The sequence below is a fragment of the Emys orbicularis genome, chromosome 12 (assembly GCF_028017835.1).
Source record: "Emys orbicularis isolate rEmyOrb1 chromosome 12, rEmyOrb1.hap1, whole genome shotgun sequence".
NCBI lineage: Eukaryota > Metazoa > Chordata > Testudines > Emydidae > Emys > Emys orbicularis.
The window spans coordinates 32,661,684-32,684,140 of record NC_088694.1 but is presented as its reverse complement, the minus strand read 5'-3'; the positions used below and the strand labels follow the sequence as shown (position 1 = coordinate 32,684,140).

Below are 22,457 nucleotides of genomic sequence, written 5' to 3'. Positions count from 1 at the left end.
CTCCTTGCATCTGTGAACAGACACTTCAATACATTAACTCATGTTAAATTCTTATTGTTTCAGAATAGCTCTGACTTTTCTCCTGTTACTCTTCCTGGAAGCACCAGTCCTACAGTTCAAGTTAGGTGAATGCTCCCCTCCTCCAGCTCTCCTGTGTCTGGCAACTGCTGCTTATGTCTGTGCAATGTGTAAGGGCAGGTCTACAGTGCCGCTTAAGTCGAAAAAGACACCCCCCCCCCCAAGCGACACAAGTTACAGCGACCTAAGCCCTGTCCGCACCGGCGCTATGTCAGCAGGAGACACTCTCCCACCGACATAGCTTCCACCTCTTGCGGATATGGAATAATTCTGCTGCCGGGACAGTGCTCTCCTGTCAGCATAGAGCGTCTTCACCAGACACGCTACAGCGGCACAGCTGTGCCGATGCAGAGCTTCTAGCATAGACCTGCCCTAAAGAATGAGTGAGAGATTTCTGGTGAGTCCCTGGACAGGAATATTTGATCAATGTGTTGGCTTTCAAATGTCCTAGGACTAAAAACAGGCATTCCAACTGTTCACCTTTCTAATCAGTTTTCTTTTCTTTTTTAGGTCCACCTGCTGAGCCACTGGAGCCCACCAGACCTTTACCAACTCTTCCTGTGCGCAGGATTCATTCCCCTTCGGAAAGGAAACATGAAAGACAGCCAAGACCCCCCAGGCCACCTTTAGGTGATAGGCCATCAACTCCAGGCATGAAACCCAACATCTGTGATGGCAACTTTAACACTGTGGCTCTGTTTAGAGGAGAAATGTTTGTTTTCAAGGTACTAAATCTGTCTTACCAATGATGTTTTCTTTAAGCTTTATATCCTGGAAAAGAATAATACGTGTAAATAATTACACATTATCAGCTATTTTACGGTATCACTTTGCTCTACTGAAAACAGTTCTATTATGTGTAACTGACATAATCAATGAGCATGAGAATTTTGAAAGGAAAGTTTTAGCAGATTCGAAAATACTTTACTAACACTTGGCATGGTGCCTAAGGAGAAGGGCATAAATGAAAGAGTGTTCTTTGTGATGTTCATAATCTTGTTTTGCCTTCAGAATTACCTGCATCCTTGACAAAAAATAAACCAGGTTCTGTTTAACGTTTTTAAAGCAAAAATATCAGATAGCAGACTCTTCTAAACAGCCATGCAACCTACAGTTGAAAAGCACCCTTCTTTCACTAATTCATTGTTCAATGGCATTCTTCCTACATAGCAGATGTAATCATAAAGCTATATTAACAAATCTGTATCTAGAATACATCAACATTTTGATGATATCTTACTTTACTTCTACTTAGCTCTTTTCATCAGTAGAACTGAAAGTACTTTACAAAGGAGGTCAGTTTCATTATACCCCGTTTTATACGTGGGGAAACAGGCATAGAGAAGCTCCATGACTTGCCCAAGGTCAGCCGGCAGACCAGTGGCAGAACCAGCAATACAACACAGATCTTCTGAGTCCCCGTCCAGTACTGTATTGACTAGACCACATTGCCTCCCTGAGCACATTACCTAGCACTGCTCTGAGAAGGCTGGAGGGACTGATAAAGCAGGGAAGGGGGCCTCTCTAAAAACACTGCAATTTTTTGTCTAGAGTGGGTATATAACCTGCTGGTTTCTGTGGGCGTAAGCATATTCTGAGAACAGCGAACAGATCAGACCTGGCAGGGGAGACATGGGGGAGAATGCCTAGTTTGAAGATCCTGATGAGGCCTAGATGTGAGTCAGCCACCAAGAAGCTCAATAGTGTCAGTACTTAAGTGGGGAAATGCATGTCCACTGCTGCAAATTTAGGCACCATGGGGACTTTACCAGCAGGAATTCAGGGCTAGGCAGTGGTTTGGGGGATCTAAATTTTGGATATAGGTGCTTAAAGTGTCAACTAGTAGCGTACTCTCCTTTGTGGATCTAGCTCTTAGAGTTGGGTTAGATCCTAAAGCTCAAATATTTGTTATGGAGGTGCCAGTCTCAGCGTCATTGTTAAGGTTGAGTTCCTTTTTATACTTAAAGAAAGGATTCAGCCTTTTTATTTATATGAAAAATATGGGAAGTCCTCTGGGAGAAGAGAATGAATTTTCTGAGAATGTACAAGTATTATACATCCATTAATTATTAGATGTTATTAGTTAAATTGGAGAAGATGGGATTAATATGAGAATTAAAAGGTGGATAAGGAACTGGTTAAAGGGGAGACTACAACGGGTCATGCTGAAAGGTGAACTGTCAGGCTGGAGGGAGGTCACTAATGGAATTCCTCAGGGATCAGTCTTGGGACCAATCTTATTTAACATTTTTAGTACTAACTGTGGCACAAACAGTGTGAGTGTGTTAATAAAATTTGTGGATGTCATAAAGTTGGGAGGTATTGCCAGTATGGAGGAGGATCAGAATATCATACAAGAAGATCAGGAGGACCTTGAAAACTGGAGTAATAGAAATGGTATGGTTTCAGAGTGGTAGCCGTGTTAGTCTGTATCAGCAAAAACAATGAGGAGTCCTTGTGGCACCTTAGAGACTAACAAATTTATTTGGGCATAAGCTTTCGTGGGCTAAAACCCACTTCATCAGATGGGTGGAAAATACAGTAGGCAGGTATAAATATACAGCATATGAAAAGATGGGAGTTGCCTTACCAAGTGGGGGGGTCAGTGCTAAGGAGCCAATTCAGTTAAGGTGGAAGTGGGCTATTCTCAACAGTTGACAAGGGAGGAAAAATCACTTTTGTAGTGCTAACAAGTTCAGTGTAATCAAGGTGACCCATTTCAAACAGTTGACAAGAAGGTGTGAGTATCAGCAGAGGGAAAATTAGTTTTTGTAGTGACCCATCCACTCCCAGTCTTTATTCAGGCCTGACATCAAATTAGGTCACTACAAAAACTAATTTTCCCCCTGCTGATACTCACACCTTCTTGTCAGCTGTTTGAAATGGGCCACCTTGATTACACTGAACTCGTTAGCACTACAAAAGTGATTTTTCCTCCCTTGTCAACTGTTGAGAATAGCCCACTTCCACCCAATGAACCACCCAAATTAGGAGAACACATTCCCCCCAAGACATTTGTAACCACCTGTAGTAACACATCATAAAGTAACACACACACACACACACACACACACACACACACATTAAAGGATAGTAATGATTAGTACCAGTCCCTAACCTGTTATAATGCTAAGAGAAAGCATCTTCCTATAAACTTAGCCAAATCTGGTTGGAATGCAGTCATTGCTCAAGATCAGTTTTCAGAGTAGCAGCCGTGTTAGTCTGTATCCGCAAAAATAACAGGAGTACTTGTGGCACCTTAGAGACTAACAAATTTATTAGAGCATAAGCTTTCGTGGGCTACAACCCACTTCTTCGGATGCATATAGAGTGAACCATATATTGAGGAGATATATATACACACACATACAGAGAGCATGAACAGGTGGGAGTTGTCTTACCAACTCTGAGAGGCCAATTAAGTAAGAGAAAAAAAACTTTTGAAGTGATAATCAAGATGGTTCAGTACAGACAGTTTGATAAGAAGCAAGTGTGAAAATACTTACAAGGGGAGATAGATTCAATGTTTGTAATGGCTCAGCCATTCCCAATCCCTATTTAGCCCTGAGTTGATTGTGTCTAGTTTGCATATCAATTCCAGCTCAGCAGTCTCTCGTTGGAGTCTGTTTTTGAAGTTTTTCTGTTTTAAGATAGCCACCCGCAGGTCTGTCAAAGAATGGCCAGACAGGTTAAAGTGTTCTCCCACTGGTTTTTGAGTATTATGATTCCTGATGTCAGATTTGTGTCCATTAATTCTTTTGCGTAGAGACTGTCCGGTTTGGCCAATGTACATGGCAGAGGGGCATTGCTGGCACATGATGGCATATATCACATTGGTAGATGTGCAGGTGAACGAGCCACTGATGGTATAGCTGATGTGATTAGGCCCTATGATGGTGTCACTTGAATAGATATGTGGACAGAGTTGGCATCGGGCTTTGTTACAAGGATAGGTTCCTGGGTCAGTGTTTTTGTTCAGTGATGTGTGGTTGCTGGTGAGTATTTGCTTTAGGTTGGGGGGTTGTCTGTAAGCGAGGACAGGTCTGTCTCCCAAGATCTGTGAGAGTAAAGGATCATCTTTCAGGATAGGTTGTAGATCTCTGATGATGCGCTGGAGAGGTTTTAGTTGGGGGCTGAAGGTGACAGCTAGTGGTGTTCTGTTATTTTCTTTGTTGGCCCTGTCTTGTAGGAGGTGACTTCTGGGTACTCGTCTGGCTCTGTCAATCTGCTCAAGATCAGTGCGACTACACAGAGCTCACGTTCGTCATTATGGCATCTGGGGGCATTTCATGCTCTAATTAGTGGTTGAATGCAGGGTATAAAAGTTCAGACACTCCAAGAGCCCTTTTTCTCTTCCTAGGATCGTTGGTTTTGGCGTCTGCGCAACAACCGAGTGCAGGAGGGGTATCCCATGCAGATTGAACAGTTCTGGAAAGGCCTTCCTGCAAAGATTGATGCTGCCTATGAGAGATCTGATGGGAAATTCGTTTTCTTTAAAGGTAGAGTATGTTTACAATACAATTTTGCATCACTGTTCTAATCACTCTTTCCACGGCGAGCTTTGAGAAATGGGATTTTTGCTTGTCTGTTGTAGCATTGTATTGGTTGGAACTGTATCTCATGTTGGAACCATTTGTGGAAATCCACAAAGAAAGGTAACTGAACTCCTCACAAACCCTCACTTCTAATTACTCAGAGCCAGATGTTAAAAGGTATTTGGGCGCTTAAAGATGCAGCTAGGTGTCTAGTAGGATTTTCACAAGCACTGTGGCCTAGATCCATAAAGGCACTTGGGGCCCTTACTGCCGCTGTAGGCACCAGGTCCTCAAAACCCTGCTCAGCTGCGGCCTAACCCTGTCGGTGTCTAAATCCTCAGAGGTGCCTAAGTCTCTGCTAGTGGGAATATGCAAAATTACCTAAGTCCTGATGCTCCTGAGTTGCTTGGTGCCCTAGCTTATGCCTAAGCCCTGGTGGGATTCTCAAAATAGGCATTCCCCTAGCTGCCTTTTGTACAAGGCATGATCCAGTAGGCAGAAGTCCTAGGGGGCTAGTGGAGAGGTGGGTGTGTTCAGTATCCCCCAAACCCCAGTGGCTACAGCATTCCCATGGGAGGTGGGAGACCCGGGTTTGTATCCCCACTCTACCTGAGTTGGAACAGGGATTTGAACCCACAGCTCTTACATGAAAGGCTAGTGGGTCCATTGGGGGGCTTCTCTCAATCTCTTGTTGAAGCCGTCGCACTTTGTATGAAGATTTATTGACATGGGGACTTGAACCCACTGTCACGTGACCCTCCCGCAGGTAGGTGAGTGCTCTGAGCGCGAGGCTATGGAGTCAGTCTCTCACTTGCCCAGTGAATATTTCATTAGTTATACAAAGTGGAACAGCTTCAACAGGACTGCTTGAGAGAGACCCCCGCAAGACACTCTACCCTGAGGGTTAGAGCACCTGGCCTTAAATGTGGGAGCCCAAGGTTCAAATCAGGCAGAGCAGCAGTTTGGACCTGGGACTCCCACATTCTGGGAGTGTGCTCTAGTTATTGGCTATAAGGGCGTGGGGTTGTCTGTCTCTCACAGCTGCTAGGACACAGGCTACCTAAATGGCTGACCTGGCTTAAGTGCCTGATGGCTGAGAATCCTGACCAGAGAGAGGTGCCTAACTACCTTTGAGGGTATCATGGCTTCACAGGGTCTGGTCTATGCCCCAGCCTGTAGCCAGTCCCTTGGGAGTGACCCCTTTGGTGTGCTGGTCCACACAGTTCCACAGGCCAGGCCCGTGGCCTCCAAAATTGGGCCTTCAGGTGCCAGAAATCTCTGTGGCCTCCTGCAGTGAGTCCAGCCAAGCCAGACACTGTGGGAGGCTTGTTCTTACCCTTTGCAACGCCAGGCAGCCTTGTCAAACAAGATAACAATTGTTAGTGTCCTGGCCTACAGAATCTGAAAGTCATTAGGTTACCACAGAGAAGCAAAGGTTAAGACAGAGATCAGACTGGCCAACACCAGGGCCCTTGGGCCCTGCTACCATAGGCACCAATTTTCCTTCCTCTCTCTGGGCTTTTCTATACTTCAAACACCACAGCAGCATAGCTGCACCGCTGCAGCACTTCACTGCTGGCACTACTTACACCGAAGGGAGGGGGTCTCCTGTCAGCGTAGACAATCCACCTCCCCAAGAGCCAATAGTTAGGAATTCTTCCGTCGACCTTAGCACTGGCCACACAGGGACTTAGGCTGGCTTAACTCTGCTGCTCAGAGGTGTGGATTTTTCACACCCCTGACCGACATGTTCCAGTGTAGACCAAAGGTCTGACTCTGTCCCTCCCTTTGTCTGTCAGTCCCAGGAGCAAGCCCCTGTGTCTGTGTCTGTGTGAGCTCACAGAGCCTGACACCTTTCCCCTTTGTTCTTCAGCTAGGGGGCCTTTGCTCTGCTTCCTGGCAGAGAGGTGGGGGGAAATCTCCTCCTCTTGGCTGTTGGTCACTAGGTGTGAATGCCCTGGCCATTAGGTCTCCATTGTCTTGGCGGGATCCTCCATTCACATGCATAGAGTCTGTTCAGTTTGTTAATGACTCAGGCGGTTAGGAGTCAAACATTCGGTCCCTTCCCTTTATGGTCAGTACACTGAAGTGCAAAGCCTAGAGGAAAACCGAGGTACACGCAGGAATCATAAAAATACCATCAAAATTCCCACATTGGTCACAGATGGGCAGGGCTTAGGCCTCGCCCCTCTCCACAGCATGTCCCACCGCTCAGCATGCTGGCTTCTGCGAATCTCTTTCTTAGGCCCCTAACTTCCCCATACAATGCCTGCGGTCCGGGGTGCCTAGGACTTAGTCCTCTTTGTGGATCTAACCCCATGGCGCTAACTCCCACTGAAGTCATAAAATCAATGGAATTGGGCAATTAAGCACTTTTTAAAATCCAAGGAGGCACCTATCTGTATCTTTAGGCAACTACCTCCCTTTAAAAATCTGGCCTTACCCCCTTCACTCCTGATCTCAGGGAAATGAGGGGAGGATTTGGCTCAGAGGTGACCATCTCTAGATGGAAAGTGATTGCTGAATAGAATTCATTGTAAAACCAAACATACAGCAGTGCTACCAGTACAGTAGACAGGCTTCACCATGTTTTATGCCTGTGTAGTCTGGCGTGGATCTTGTCATAAATGGCAAATAAAGTGATTCTGGACGGCATGCAGCAGGGACAGGTGGGAGCCACATAATTGATGATTGTACAGAGTCCGAGGAACATGAGATTGGCAAGTCCATTCAATCACATCTTGCTCACTGCAATATTCCATTATAAATGTAATTTTGACACATCCTTACAAGCTCTTTTTAGCCTGAAGATAGAGGAGAATGTCTTTGAATTCTTGAGGCAAACCTGACGATCCACTTATAAATTATTGGACTTCGAAAAAGACTCGTGTTTCTCACTTGTCAAAAATTGTTCCCACAATCCCTTTTTCATTCAAAAGTCAAAAACAGATTTTTTTCTATAAAACTCAAGTTTTACCAACTGGGCCTTAGTGAGAATTTTAACATATGGACCCCTCTTGTGAATAATGGCTTAAAGCTTAAAGTTACTCAGAGTCATATTCCTTACTGTTTTGAGTGCCAGCAGGTACCCTGCAGAGATTACAGTGACTCTAAGAAACCTTAAATCTACTTTAAATTCTACCTAATCTAAGTCTTCACTTAAAAAAAAAAATCACCAGCAATTTTTCTCATGAAGATTCTCCACAATGTAAACCAATGACTAGGATTGTTTGTCAGTACAGTCGGTCAAACTGTTTATAGTGAATCATTTATCCAACCCATTTATTCCCACAAATGTTCTGTGAACAAACAGAATTTTTAGGACTCTCTATTTGTAAATGTTTGTCAAATCATGTGTGTGTATTAATCACAGTTTATGGACTGTCCATTAATTGAGCCACTACACTTATTTGTTATCCCTATAAATTACATATGATTGGTCACCCAAGTCACATGGTATTGTTTCTGTTTCCTAACTGGATGACTGAGGCTTTATAAAGGAGAGTTTATAAAGGAATCTTTGGTTCTCAACAGGAAAGGAAGGGGAGGGAGCAGGAGATGAATAGACCTAAGGAATTCTAGGACATTTAATTTTTTCCTGTCCCATTCTGCACAACCAAGAGTATTATATTTGGCTCCTTATGTGAACCCCAGATGTAAAAATAATTGGCTTCCTTCCTAACCGGGGGAACAAGAAAGAAATCTTGCGGCCTTTTCTATAGCACTCATTGCTGTCGTATCTGAGCCTGACAAATATTAATGCGTTATCTTTGCAGCAACCCTATTATATAGGGAGGGCTTCACAGACCGGGAACTGAGGCACTGGGAGATTATGGCCAAAATTTTCAAGAGTCTCCAGTAATTTTAGATGCTCCAGTTATATAATGAGTGAGCAAGCAAGAGAATGATTCTACAGCCTGATGGTTAGAGCACTCCCCAAGAAGTGGGAGACTCACGCTCCAGCCCCCCTGCTCTAAGGTATCTTTATTTAACCCAAAGTGGAACAGCTTCAAGAAGAGAGACTGAGGATACTGCACATCAGAATATCTCACAGCCCAGTGGTTAGGGCCTGCATCTCAGAGGTAACAGCTCCCTGTTCAAATCCCTTCTCTCCCTCAGATAGAGGGGAAACTTGAACTGAGGGTCTCCCACCTCCTGGGGGAGTTCCCTACCCACTGGCTAAAAGTTACCAGGGAGCTTTCCCACCCTCTGCTCTGAGGCTGGCCCCACAGGTGAGTTAGGTGGAGGAACATCTAGCTTCCCCCACTCTGTGCATCACACTGGAGCTTAGGCATCCGGGTGCCTAGAGGGAGCCAGCAGTGTGCATATCCAGAGCCAGGAACATAGTCGCCTAGGCGACCTTTACAATAGAAATGTAGGTGCTGAGTGATTTTAGGTGCCTGCTGACTTCGGCAGCGGCAGCTGAATGGGGATTTTGTGAATACCACTGGAGCCTAAATTTGGGATTGTAGAGGTCTAACGTGGCAGTTAGGTGCCAAACTCCCTTTGTGAATCTAGCCCTAGCCCTAGCTAACTGACCCCACCGCACATGTGGGGAGGTAGGGCAGGACTTTTTTATGCCATTTTCCCACCCTACCTCACAGGGGTGTTTTGAATATAAATTCATTCATGTTTGTTAGGACTAACACAGAAACAAAGTGACATTCCCAAGGCCATGGAATCTGGCAAAGCTACAGTTCAAATTCAGGGCCTGCAGCCTTCCAGCCCTGAGGTCATCCCTTCCTGCCAATTGGGCTGAGCCTTCACAGCTCCCATTAACTGCGGCTGCTGTGAGCGCTCAGCACTTCAACAACATGTTCAAGTCCTTCTTGTGGGGTCCCGGTACCGAGCCCAGAATCTCCTGACGCAGCTTACAGGTCCCCGTCAAAACAGGGGGGTCGATTTCCCAACTTGGGGGGAGGGATAGCTCAGTGGTTTGAGCATTGGCCTGCTAAACCCAGGGTTGTGAGTTCAACCCTTGAGGGGGCCACTTAGGGATCTGGGGCAAAATCAGTACTTGGTCCTGCTAGTGAAGGCAGGGGGCTGGACTCGATGACCTTTCAAGGTCCCTTCCAGTTCTAGGAGATAGGATATCTCCATATATTATTTATTATAACTTTACAATTCTTAGCCAAGCAGCACAGTGGCGCCTCCCTCGTGCCGTACAGCCCCGGATTGGCTCCAGCCGGAAGCAGAATCGGTTGCTCCTTTGCTCCTTTTGAAGGCACTCGGATAACTTCCGATTCCCTACAGAACTATCACCAACTGCTGGGGCAGCCAGGAATACTTGGCGTATGATGTCTATTAAATTTAAAAATCGCCGCCTTCTATGTACCCAGGTCTCTAGCTGGGGTAACTTGAAACTCTGAATGGCAGGCAACCTCGTCAGCTGGCCGGATTGGCTTAGGAAAGGGATTCTGACCATCAGCCAGTTTATTGACTTCCCCCTTTTACAACACTAAATGGAAGGTTCAAGGTGGAGACTCAGGAGGAGTGGCAATACATCCAATTTAAACATGCCCTCTCCTGTCTGCTTGGCCCCGATGCCCGCGCTACCCCAGCCCATCTGCACTGTTTCCATCTCTCCAAATATGACCCTGATTGCCAAGACGGATGGCAACACTATGTGCACACCTGGCCAGCGAATCTGAACTAAACACAGATCCCCCTAAAAATCTAATGGGAGGAGGAACTAGGCCAGTTATTCTTTGCTAACTAATGGAAACAAATTTTAGACAGGTTTGTTCCTTACACTTCCATTTAAGATCACACCAGCAGAAAATGACATGGAGGATGTATTAGACCCCGATCTGACTCTTCAAACAGCTGCTGCTGAGTTAGACTAATGTTGGCACTGTGATTCAGCAGGTGCTGACGTAACCCATATGCTCTGGGAATGCTCCTCTGCCTGTAGGATTTGGACAGAACTGAATTGCAGTGTTAATTTTTCCTATCAAATACAATTTTTACAAGCTAACCATGCAATTTTAAACCTAGTGACTATTAGTTGGGAGGTGAGTGTGAAAGAGACAGGGGTGTGTGTGTGTGTGTGAGAGAGAGAGAGTGTGTGTGTGTGTGTGAGAGAGAGAGAGAGAGAGACACACATCATGTGTGTGAGACAGAGAGAGACAGAGACAGTGGGTGTGCGTGAGAGAGAGTGTGTGTGTTGGAGGTGCGGCACTCAGCAGTCTGAAGGTTCGTTCAGACAACAGCAGCCGCCAGCAGCTCCTCCGTCTCCCTACTGACCCCTGGCCCCCACCCCAGCCCAGCAGAGATAGGGTACATGGGCGGGGAGGCAGGGGGAGGGGGACACCCTGACATCAGCGCCCCCTTCCTCCCCTCCCCCGGGTCTGCACAGCAAACAGGAGGCTCCTGGGAGCAGCTAGCCAGGTGCGGCTCCAAGGCAGGTGCAACGCAGCTGCAGATGGCAGCAAAGCAGCGGGGGAGGGGCACGCCTGCTCCGGGGGCGCCCCATTTATAACGGCGCCCCAGGCTTTCGCCCCATTTGCCCGTGCCTAAGGCCAGCCCTGGAATTCAGGATGAAAAGGATCCTGGGAAGGGCATTCATTGTAATTGTCTGTTTTTCCCCAAAGGCTGAGAGGCAGTGTCTGCCATCTATTGAAATTGCTGCTAACTGCATGAGTAATGGGGCAGGTTACCCTTGACTAAGTTTTTATTTCCTTAGGGAACAGGATGCCAAGATATCGGAGGTTTGTCTGTTGCCATCGAAATGTCCCTATAGGAGAGTCGGTTCCAGCTGGATCCAATGAGATCTTCATTGCTTCCGACTTATCCCAATTTATCTTATTGCCAGAGAATTTACCCAAATTATCTATTGCTTTTAGGATATTTGGAGTTGATTGATCAGGATTTTTAATAAATAGGAGGATGTGGTCTGCATATAGAAGGATTTTTGTCTCCTGAGTGCCTGATTTGATCCCTTGAATGGTGTTCCCTAATTAGTATGGCAAGCAGTTCTAATGTTAGATTGAACAGGATGAGGAGAGGGAGCATGCCTGTCTAGTTCCCTGAAGCAGATCAAAGTGTGGGGACATTGTGCTATTTGTAAGGATATGTGAGTTGGGATTGGAATATAGCGGCTTCATCCATGAAATAAAGGATTTCCCCAACCCAAATTTATCCAGGATACAAACCAAATATCACCAGTTCACTCTGTCAAAGGCTTTCTCTAATGGTGTGAAATGATTTTATGGGAATGTCTAGAAGGTTGATGGAATGCCACAACATTAATCAATTGACATGTGTCATCTGAACTATGCCTTTTTTTAATAAATCCCACCTGCTTGGGGTGAACCATCCCACTCTACTTTTTCAAGCCACTTCGCCAATATTTTTGAAAGTATGTTTATATCAGCATTGTTTAAAGAGATGGGTCTATGGCTGTTACACTTTGGCACATCCTTACCTAGTTTAAGTAGTACAGTAACTAGGGCTTCTCTCATAGTAGGAGATCAGGTACCTTTTTTTAAGGCATCTGTGTAAAATGTAGGGGCCAGAAATTTTCTGAAACTTTGTTAGAATTCTGTTGATAGGCCACTGGGGCCGGGAGTCTTGCCCGGACTCATGTCCTCCATTGCCTTGATCGTTACAAGGGAGAGGCCAGCCTGGCCTGCGGCTCTTCTGAGATTTGTGGGAGTTTAAGAGGTTTAACAGAAGTATTCAGTTCTTCTGGGTCAGGTGGTGAATCATTATTGTACAGAGCCTGTAGAATTTCAAAAATTTGTCACTGATTTCTTTTTGCTTACTAATAACCTACCCTTGTTCTGACTTGTGTGATACCATTCAGGACCTTTGACCTCTCACTTTTAATCTGTATGTGAGACTCTTGCCCACTCTCTCCCCCGACTCCCAGTATGTTTGATTCTAAAAAGAGCAAATTCAGCTTGTGCTGAAGTCACTCTGTTGATTTCATACCGAAGATTGATTAATTTTTAAAGATTTCCTTGAGTGGGGTAGTTTGCACATTCTAAATTCATTGTTTGGTTAATTTCCGGAGCTGAGCGTGGCTAACCCCTCTTTCCTGAGTAGAAAATCATCCTGCCCCTAATAAAAGCTGTTAGTGCCTCCCATAAAGTCGAATGGGGTATCTCTGGTGTGTCGTTCATTGCAAAGAAAAACAAATTTCTGCTGTGATATAGTCTGAAAAATATTATCTTTCAAAAGAGAGGAGTTCAGTCTCCATCTCTTACAAATCCAGTTTGTCTCAGGAGGGGAAAATTGTAGTATCACTGGTGCATGATCAGAGATCCTGATAGATTTGCTTTCGTTATTAAGTATGGAGTCCGTAGAAATCAGGAAGAAATCTATTTGTGAATATGTGGAAAGTGTGGAGGAAAAAAAGTAAAACCCTTCATTATAGGACTCTGCAACCGCCATACATCTTTTAACCCCAAGTCTTCTTCTATATAGTCTTTCTAATGGTTCTAGCATGTTATTGTGTACACTGGGGCCAGCCTGACTTGTCTAAAAAAGGATCCAACACCTCATTAAAATCTCCTACTGTGATGATTGATTCTAGTGGGATAATAATTAATTTGGGGGGAAAAAACCTTGGCTCATCTTTGTTAGGTCCATATATATAAATTAGGGTATATAGAGAGTCAGAGATCTTAGGTTTCACCAGCAAAAATCTACCTTCCTCATCTTTATTTACATCTAGAACTTATAAATTCAGTCTTTTTCAAAACAATATTCCTACACTTTGGTTGCTAAACACCCTTCCCCCATCCAGCCCATTCTAAATTTCTCTGCCTCCAAGTCATGAAGGTGGGTTTCCTGTAGGAAGATAATATCTGCTTTCAGTGTTTCTAGATGAGTGATTATTCTTTTTCTTTTTATCGGGTGATTCATCGCTTTGATGTTCCTGGAAACACAATTTATAATATTAGGCATCAGGAGTGCTTACGTCAAATATTTCTTTATCAGGTACCTGCATAGTGTCATTGCTTGGGCCACAGTTAGTTACAGATCTAGGAAAGGTATGTCTGGGTTCCCCCTCGCCACCCCGGAGACGTGAACGGGGAGGGGAAACAGAGAGAGTTAGGCAGAGCAGGAAAGATACAAGATCATGTGGGTGTGACAGGGTGCTGGGCAGGAACTCCTGAGCCAGCCCTCTGTCAGGCCAGCTCCAATTAAGGGAGGTAAATGGGAGCTGGCTAGAGAAACCTGCACCCGATTGGCAAATGGGAAACAGCTGCCAGTCTAATTAGCTGGGCGCTACACACAGGCCTAGAGGAAGGAAGCCGGGGAGAGCCAGAGAGTGGAAGGAGAACGGCAGCTCTTCCCTCCTGGGTGCAGAACCTGAGACGTCCCGAAGGCTGAACCCCAATCTGTATATGGTGGTGGGCGCGTCCGCATGCTGTAAATAAACTGCACCGGTGATTGCTGAACCCCAGGGGCTCTGAGTGGTTTGTGAACGCAGCAGAGGCAGGAGCAAAGGGGACCCTGCTACACCCTGTTACAGTGAGAAACAGAAAAAAGAAATGAAGTGATCAAAATTGACCAAAGATCACTTGAAAAATACATAATTCTTATCCAAACCGAAATAGGACCTAAATCCATGAGATTTACAAGGGGGTGACCTCATCACTCACTCCCACCACCACCCCCAAAACACCCAATTGGAGTATAACTGGATTCCCTTTAGCTTTATAAAGAAGAAATAGTCTGATATCAAAAGAGGACATGGTTTCTGCTCTGTTCACAACAACAACAGAAGGGGGAACAAGTCTGTAGTAGATATTTAAGAAAGTTATGCACATTGTTTAAATAACCGTATGCTAACATAACTGGCTCATTTGCAGATAAGAGTTCATTAGCAGACCTGTTCTGCCGACACTTTGCCCCCTAGAGCCTTGTCCATGCTGGATTATAGTGCGAACGCCATTGCGCAAACGTTCTATCAGCAACAGAAATCAACACAGCATTTCTCACAACTCATTTAACAAAAATAAAAATGAAAGAAAAGTCCCTGCACGAATGTTATTGCCAATCTCACAATAACACGGTCTCAGCAATCTGCTGAATCAGAACCAGCCCGAATCATCATTCCTGGGTAGGATTTTAGGAGCTCAGATTTCTTTACAGTTGGGAATGGAAACGATTTGTCATGAAACCAAAAGTTTCATTACGTTACTTAGCTCTGGTACCTCTTACACATGTACATTTAAGGCAAATGGGTTGAATAGTTTCAGATTTACTATAAACCCAGAATCTAGGAGATTATCTGGGGATGGAGCAATGTAAAATCACTGGGGGGAAGAGGAGGGGTTGGAAAAGGTACCAGGAGAGAGGCCTCAGACAGAACAACAGGCCTCAGAAAACAAACTCACACTGCTCTGTTGAGCCCTGCTGCTGATCCACAGGTGTAAGGCATCCCCAGGCCCACTGCAGCACTTTGCTTTGGGTACATCCAGACTACCCGCCATATTGGTGGGTAGCGATCGATTTATCGGGGATCGATATAGCGCGTCTCGTTAAGACGCGCTATATCGATCCCTGAATGCGCTCCCCGTCGACTCCGGAACTCCACCGGAGCGAGCGGCGGTAGCGGAGTTGACGGGGGAGCCGCGGCCGTCGATCCCGCGCCGTGAGGACGGGAGGTAAGTCGGAATAAGATATGTCAACTTCAGCTACGGTATTCCCGTAGCTGAAGTTGCGTATCTTACATCGACACCCCCCTAGTGTAAGCCAGGCCTTTGAGTCAGGATCTCGAAGGGGGATGTGCTCCCGGTGCACTGGAATTGTGGGAGGGGCAGATGCTCCCGATGCACTGGAATCATGGAGGGAGCGTTGCTCCCAGTGCACTGGAATCGGGGGGGGGAAGGGCTGTTGCTCCCGGTGCACTGGAATTGTGGGAGGGGCAGATGCTCCCGATGCACTGGAATCATGGGGGGGGATCTTGCTCCCAGTGCACTGGAATCGGGGGGGGGAAGGGCTGTTGCTCCTGGTGCACTGGAATTGGGGGAGGGGCTGTTGCTCCCGATGCACTGGAATCATGGGGGGGGATCTTGCTCCCAGTGCACTGGAATCGGGGTGGGGGATGTTGCTCCCAGTGCACTGGAATCATGGGGGGAGGGTGGGATGTTGCTCCCAGTACACTGGAATCATGGGGGGCAGGTAGGTGCAGACCAAGCAAGGGTATCCGCATTGTAACACGCCTGCCTGCAGCAGCTTGGGCACAGAACTGCCTCTGGAGTCTGGGGGGAAGGGAGGGCAGAAGGGTCAAAGTTCAATCCGAGACAAGAGTCTTCTCCCCACCCTTGGCCCCCGGGAGGTCAAAGAAATCAAGCAGAGGGAAGGGGAAGGGAGAAGCTGAAGTGGTGCGTTTGCCCTGCACAGTTTGGAGCTCAGCTGGGAGCAGTGACTGAGCTGGCAAAGTTGTTTTAACGCAACCCGGCTGTATCTGCTGTGGTGTCTTGTGCTCCCTTTTTCCAGCCCCTCTGAGAGCCCCACAATTCTCAGACTGTTTCTCCTGGCGCTTCCCTCTCGCGATCAATACCCTTCTCCTGTAGTGCTTTAATAGGTCTTTCCTGTGGCTGTGAAGTTATGTTCATAGTACTCACTGTGTCGTCTACCGAGGAGAGTCTGTTCTCAGCTTTCTCTAGTCTCACTGCAAGTCTTGCAAGTTAGCTTGAAGTGTACTAGTAAGATTTATGATCTCGGATTATAGCTTCACATAATCTATCCACTTGAGACTTGTTTTAGCCAGTCCATAAATTCATCTAGTCTCAGAGGGGCACATCTCCCTGGTCAGCCATCCTGGCTACAAGAGGGCTGTGCAATGGCTTCTGCTTTTTAGGGTTGTGTAGAAAGTCTGGAGATGGTTCAGCATCCCTAATGGCATTAAATTAGAAGCAAAGAGTGGTAGAATAATATCTGATACAAATTAGATGGAAAAAAAGCAATTCAGTTGCTGCTGGTTGTGACTGTTAGGTGGGGAAAGGAGCTGTAAAGCTATGCAGCCCCAGCCCTCTAGTGGCTCCTGGAAGTCTGACCATATTGTGTTATCCTGTATCATTCATTTAGCCCTCTTTTCTCAAAATCATCTAAGGGGGAAGAGTCTCAGGTGACTAGAAAGCAAGGAAAGCTAAAGCAGGAGGGGGAATGGAATTCACTTCTTCTTCTCACCACAGCAGTTTGCTACTTGCCACAGAACTTGCTTGTGAGGTGGATGATGCTAGTCTTGCGGGTTCACTTTAGGAATGGCCTCTGACTTCTGCATGTGACCCAACATGTCTTTTAGGATGCAGCCACCTTCTTCCTTATGCTGGCACTATGATTACCTCTCTTCCATGGTGTGTGCAGTAATGTGCCACCAGTAGGGAGAGTTGGAAACTACACGACACCCTCGCTATAATGCCCTTCATAATAACGAGAATATAATGAACCTGGTCCCTGGATCCCACCTCCAGCCCTGGGGCTGCAGCGAGGGCTGACAGATCCTCCAGCCCTGGATCTGTGGTGGGGCTGCAGCGAGGGCTGACAGATCCTCCAGCCCTGGGTCTGTGGTGGGGGCTCAGAGCTGCTCCAGCCCCGTGGCTGCAGCGAGGGCTGACAGATCCTCTGGCCCAGGGCTACAGCGGGGGCTCAGAGCTCCTCCAGCCCCTGGCTTGGATCCAGGTGGGTTCGGTAGAGAGCGCAGCAGGGGCCAGATAGCTGTCTGGGAGTGAATGTAGTAATGACAGACAAAACACACAAAATCCCTTCACGGGAAGCAGGCAGGGTTGAATCCTATTCAGCACCTGCTCCTTTAGTTGAGTGTTACCAGTTTTCAGAAAGTAATCGATGAAATGAATCATTTGTGGTGGTACTGAGCATTGTATTTAGCATATATTTGCTGACTGCTGCTGAGAATGAGAATATGCTGCATGCTGTGATCCCAAATAGTGGATCACATCTTAATGGAGAAGTGAGCCCATAGATAACTTCTCGTCCATTCACACCCGTCCAACACCCCGCTGGTGACTCTTGGTACATAACGCGTCTCAGGAATATGCTGTTGTGTCTGTAGGCTCTCTAGTGAGGTCTGTCATTCAGCGTCCTCCTGGTTGTTTATTCGGCGTGAGTAACCTTTGTCTCCTTTTGCTTTTCATCCAGCCCTCTCTCCCCTCCCCTCGGTTTCTCTCAGCTGGAAACAAGGGGAGAGCTAGCACCAGGTGACCAGCCAGCTCTCTGCAGCCCACCAACAAATGTTCTTGGGCCACCACAGATCCACAGACCACAGTTTGGGGACGCTGCTGTAATCAGCCTGGCAAGTGCTTTTTCTTAAGCACTCCCCTGTTGTGTGCCTAACCTGACGTTCACTTACAGGCCCTGAGAACATTTCAAATCCAAGTGGTAGTCTGGAGCTCAGTACATTTATTCTTTGTTTTTTCCCCTCATTCCTAGGCGATAAATACTGGGTTTTCAAGGAAGTGACAGCAGAGCCAGGGTACCCACACGGCCTGGTGGAGCTGGGTAGCTGTCTCCCCCGGGAAGGCATCGACACAGCTTTGCGATGGGAGCCAGTAGGCAAAACCTATTTCTTCAAAGGCGACAAGTACTGGCGCTATAACGAGGACAAGAGAGCGACTGACCCAGGATACCCAAAGCCCATCACTGTGTGGAGGGGAATCCCACAGGCCCCACAAGGAGCGTTCATCAGCAAAGAAGGCTGTACGTAGAACCCATGATTGCAAGTGTTTGTCAGACTAATACCAGGTCCCCGAGCTTGGGGTTGGGATGTTTCAGATGGTTTTACTGAGCTGGAATTCAGGCCCCAGCGCTCACAGTGCTGCTCTGCCATCAGTGGCCACAGAGGTCGCTAAGGGCTGGAGTCACATGCTGAGCATCACCACACCTAACGTCTAGGTGCCTAGAAAACCACTGGGATTCAACAAGGCTGCGTTAGGTGCCTGAGTGGGGAGAGACAGGCACCTCAGAACGGGATTCATAACGGCCAGCTTGCGAGGCAGCTACTCGCCTAAACTAGCCACTGGGAGGTGCCAAGTCCAGGTGGGTGCTAAGCTCCGCCCCCTCAGAGATCGGTGTCTAAGTCCAGGCTCCAGGGAGGGGCCGCCCTCTGCTCGGGGGTCTCAGCTGCAAACCCTCTTTTGGGGTGTGGTGCCCATGCTGTTTTAGCAGGCGGGGCAGAGGGAGGAGGCACGCCACAAGTTAGGGTGCTCATGTAGGGTGCGGGAGACCCGTGGTGCAAGTGCCCCCTCTGCCTGAGGGGGAGAGGGGATTGGAACAGAAATCTGCCATCCCTCAGGTGGGGGCTGGGCTCTGGGGTATTCCGACGTGGGGACGCCCTCAGTCTCTCTTGTTGAAGCTCTTCCACTAATGAAAGAATGATTGGGCCAGAGAGAGAGCCCAGGCATGACAAGGACTGTAGTCTGGTGGGGAGAGCATTCACGGGGAGGGGGAGTAGGCAGGATCCCGGCCCCCTGCTCTAATGACGTTTTTAAATTATGTATTCCCAGTGGAACAGCTTCAACAGGCAAGACGGAGGGTGCCCCCCTCAGGCTAGGCCACTGGCCTGAAAGGGGGCAGATCTCTGCTCAAATCCCTTCTCCCCTGCAGGGTGGAATGGAGATCTTCACATCCCAGCTGAGCACCCCGATCAGTTACAAGGGACCCCTCGCCTATGGGGGTCTTGTGTAAGTTTGCCTGGAGGGACCCAATTTGGTAGGTGAGCTTTGGGCCTGCGTATTAGATTGGGCCCCACAGACAAGTTAGGCGGAGGAACTCCTTTCTTCCCCCGCTTGGTGGAGTGCTCTGGGATGTAGGCGACCTGATGACTGCAGTGTTTAGACTCAGAGGCAGAAACATAAGCACCTAAGGAATTTTTACTGCAAAAATGTAGGTGCCGAGTGAATTTAGGCACCTACAAGGTTTGGCTACAGCTGAGCAAGGGTTTTGTGAATCCGAATGGGGCCTGATTCTGGGATTTAGGCACCTCACATGGCAGATAGGCACCTAGGTCCTTTTGTGAATCTAGCCCCAGTAACCTGTGACCCACTTCCCTGCCCCATTCAAACAAACACACACCCTCTTTTCCACGACTAAGTCACGTTATTGTATTGCAAGCTCCTTGGAGCAGGGACTCTCTCTCCCTCCGTGTTTGCCCAGTGCCCAGCCCCATGGGCCCCTGCCTGGGGACTATGAGCAATATTTACTTCTCCATCCCTGGCTGCATCGAGCTGACTGTTTCTCTCCCCCCATTGATTTTCTCCTTCATCCTCCAACTCTTCTCCAGCCAACTGGGAAAGAGAAGCAGCTGGCTGGAGTGGAGTCTGTCCTCTGCAGAGGACACAGGCACCCTGCTGCAGTGGATTTCTCTCGAGATGTCAGGAAAGATCCCTGAGCTCCTACAGAGCAGTGGAGTAGGAGCCAGCTAGGCAGGAGCCTGGAAGAGGGGGAGCTGGAATCTTCCCTGCCCTTTGCCCACAGGATGGGGAGAGAAAGACTAAGAAACGGGGGGGGTGGGAAGCATCTGGAGAGTGAAGGCTACTGCAGTCAAGGAGCAGCTGAAGGCACCAGCCTTTCAGCAACAGAAGGGAAGCTTTTGAAGCCACTGTCCGCCTGGTTAATAACCAAGGCCAAATCTTCCAACAGGTGTGCTCCAAAGAGCTGCTCCTATCCAGGGTCTTCTCCCTCACTGCCCCCTCAGAGCCATATGTATGAAACAAAATATTCTAAAAATATCAACAAACCAATATCCAAATCAGTGCAGATGCTGGGCCCCGCCAATATTGGAATGTTTTTGTAACGTAGAGGAAGTCCCCGAGTGCATCAGGGCAGGCGTGTTGGTGCTTTAGTTGACCATAATTTGCCCCTGAATGCTTAGATTAGAATTCCAAATAAACAGCAAATCAGCTGCTTGGCTTTTCCCGTAAACATTTGCTCTACATTCCTCTAAAATCAAGAAATTGCCTTCTGATTTCCAAATTTGCCATGGGAGGTTCCTTATGTATGTTTTTCTTGCCCCCACAGCCTCCTACCATTAGGCAGAGAAATAATGACTGTAAGCGAAACGCCTTTCAGTACCTCTTCGCGCCCATTTGGTTTTAAGTCTTTGAATAGTATCAGAGGGGTAGCTGTGTTAGTCTGAATCTGTAAAAAGCAACAGAGGGTCCTGTGGCACCTTTAAACTAACAGAAGTATTGGGAGCATAAGCTTTCGTGGGTAAGAACCTCACTTCTTGCATCTGAAGAAGTGAGGTTCTTACCCACGAAAGCTTATGCTCCCAATACTTCTGTTAGTCTTAAAGGTGCCACAGGACCCTCTGTTGCTTTTTAAGTCTTTGAATGTTATGGTATGAAGTGATCTCTCTTTTGTCCCCTAGTTTATACCTACTTCTATAAAGGGAAGGAATACTGGAAGTTCGATAACCAGAGGCTGAGTGTGGAGCCAGGCTACCCCAGGTCAATCCTCAAAGACTGGATGGGCTGCAACCAAAAGGAAGTTGAACAAAGCAAAGAGAGACGTTTCCCCCACGATGATGTGGATATTATGGTGACAATCAATGATGTGCCTAGCACTGTAAATGCAATTGCAGTAGTTATCCCTTGCATCTTATCTCTGTGTATCCTTGTCTTGGTATATACCATCTTCCAGTTTAAAAACAAAGAAGTGCAGCAAAACGTTACCTATTACAAACGACCTGTCCAGGAATGGGTATGACACGTTCACCTGCACATTTCAGCTCAGAGCTGCACAAATGAGTTCCGAAGTCCATCAAACAAAACTGTTCAAGTGACTTATTATGAATCGTGGGAGTTCTGGGACTGAAAGAAGCAGGAAATACAGAGGTGGCCTTGCAGAGTGGAGCCTCTTTCCTTCTTACTGCCTCAGTCATGTGTCTGTCTTGCTGTGCCATTCTCCACAGGCCCCCTTGTGCGTGTCAGAGACTGCAAGAGGAATTTTCTTGAAATGTTTTTCAGCTGACTTGGGAAACCTTCTTCAGTGCCCTGCCCCAGTGGTCTCTGTTAAACCCAGCATTCTCCAGTGTAGCTAACCACCTCTAAATGGACTAGGTTTTTTACAGTTGTCTCATAAATGAATGAAGATAATTAAATCTATGAAACGGGAGCAATTCAGTATCTTAAGGAGAAGACATGCTGATGCTGAATCATTCCAAAAGATCTTCTTAGTTTATTACAAGAACCAGGGAATTACCTGGATGCAATTTTCCAATACCTGCTGGTCAGATGTTTTGTACATTCATAATAATTGATGCCGTCACTCAGCACAGTGCACAAGGAGGAGGTAATTCGGTGTAGGCCAGGAGTTCAAGGAACTCTTAACTAGATATAGTAACAGCAACTCCTCAGTTGAGTTAGTCCACAAGACAAAGACCAAAACACTCCCTACTGTTAACACAGCCCTAAATGCTTTTGTTTTAGGAACCTCTCATGTAATGAATATTTAAATGTCATATTACCACTATTTGAAATTCCCATCAGTCACAAACAATAAATTGTTACCAAAACAATGAACAATTTATATAAGAACTCTGCTGTATTTTATCTGAAAATTCTGGGAAAAGATGAAGTGTTGTTATAGTGGCATGTATAATCAGATTCTGAAATTTGCCTCTCAGGTTTCAAGAGAATGAAAATGCTTGTTTGGAGGGAAATCTTCATTATAGTTAGGCAAAATGGTCTGGATAAAGTAAGAACTATGCCTGTGCCGAAAACATGAAAACATTATATAACTTTGAAAATTATTTTTCATTTTTCACTCACCTCTTCACACTCAAGTAGCTGGCCAAAAGGTGGAATGCCAAAGTACGGTGAGAAAGCTTGTTTTCACAGGATGACTAGCACAGTTCTGAAGATG

General features: G+C 46.8%; 1 protein-coding gene across 1 annotated transcript in view; it reads left to right on the top strand.

The window, feature by feature from the left end:
- MMP24 (matrix metallopeptidase 24) overlaps window positions 1–21,299 on the top strand; it is a 189,939-nt gene extending 168,640 nt beyond the window's left edge. The window contains exons 6-9 of the mRNA XM_065414454.1: window positions 589–803; window positions 4,439–4,577; window positions 18,024–18,290; window positions 20,962–21,299. Coding sequence (XP_065270526.1) covers window positions 589–803; window positions 4,439–4,577; window positions 18,024–18,290; window positions 20,962–21,299 — 959 coding nt within the window. The remainder of the gene's footprint in view (window positions 1–588; window positions 804–4,438; window positions 4,578–18,023; window positions 18,291–20,961) is intronic.
- Window positions 21,300–22,457: the final 1,158 nt, after the last annotated feature.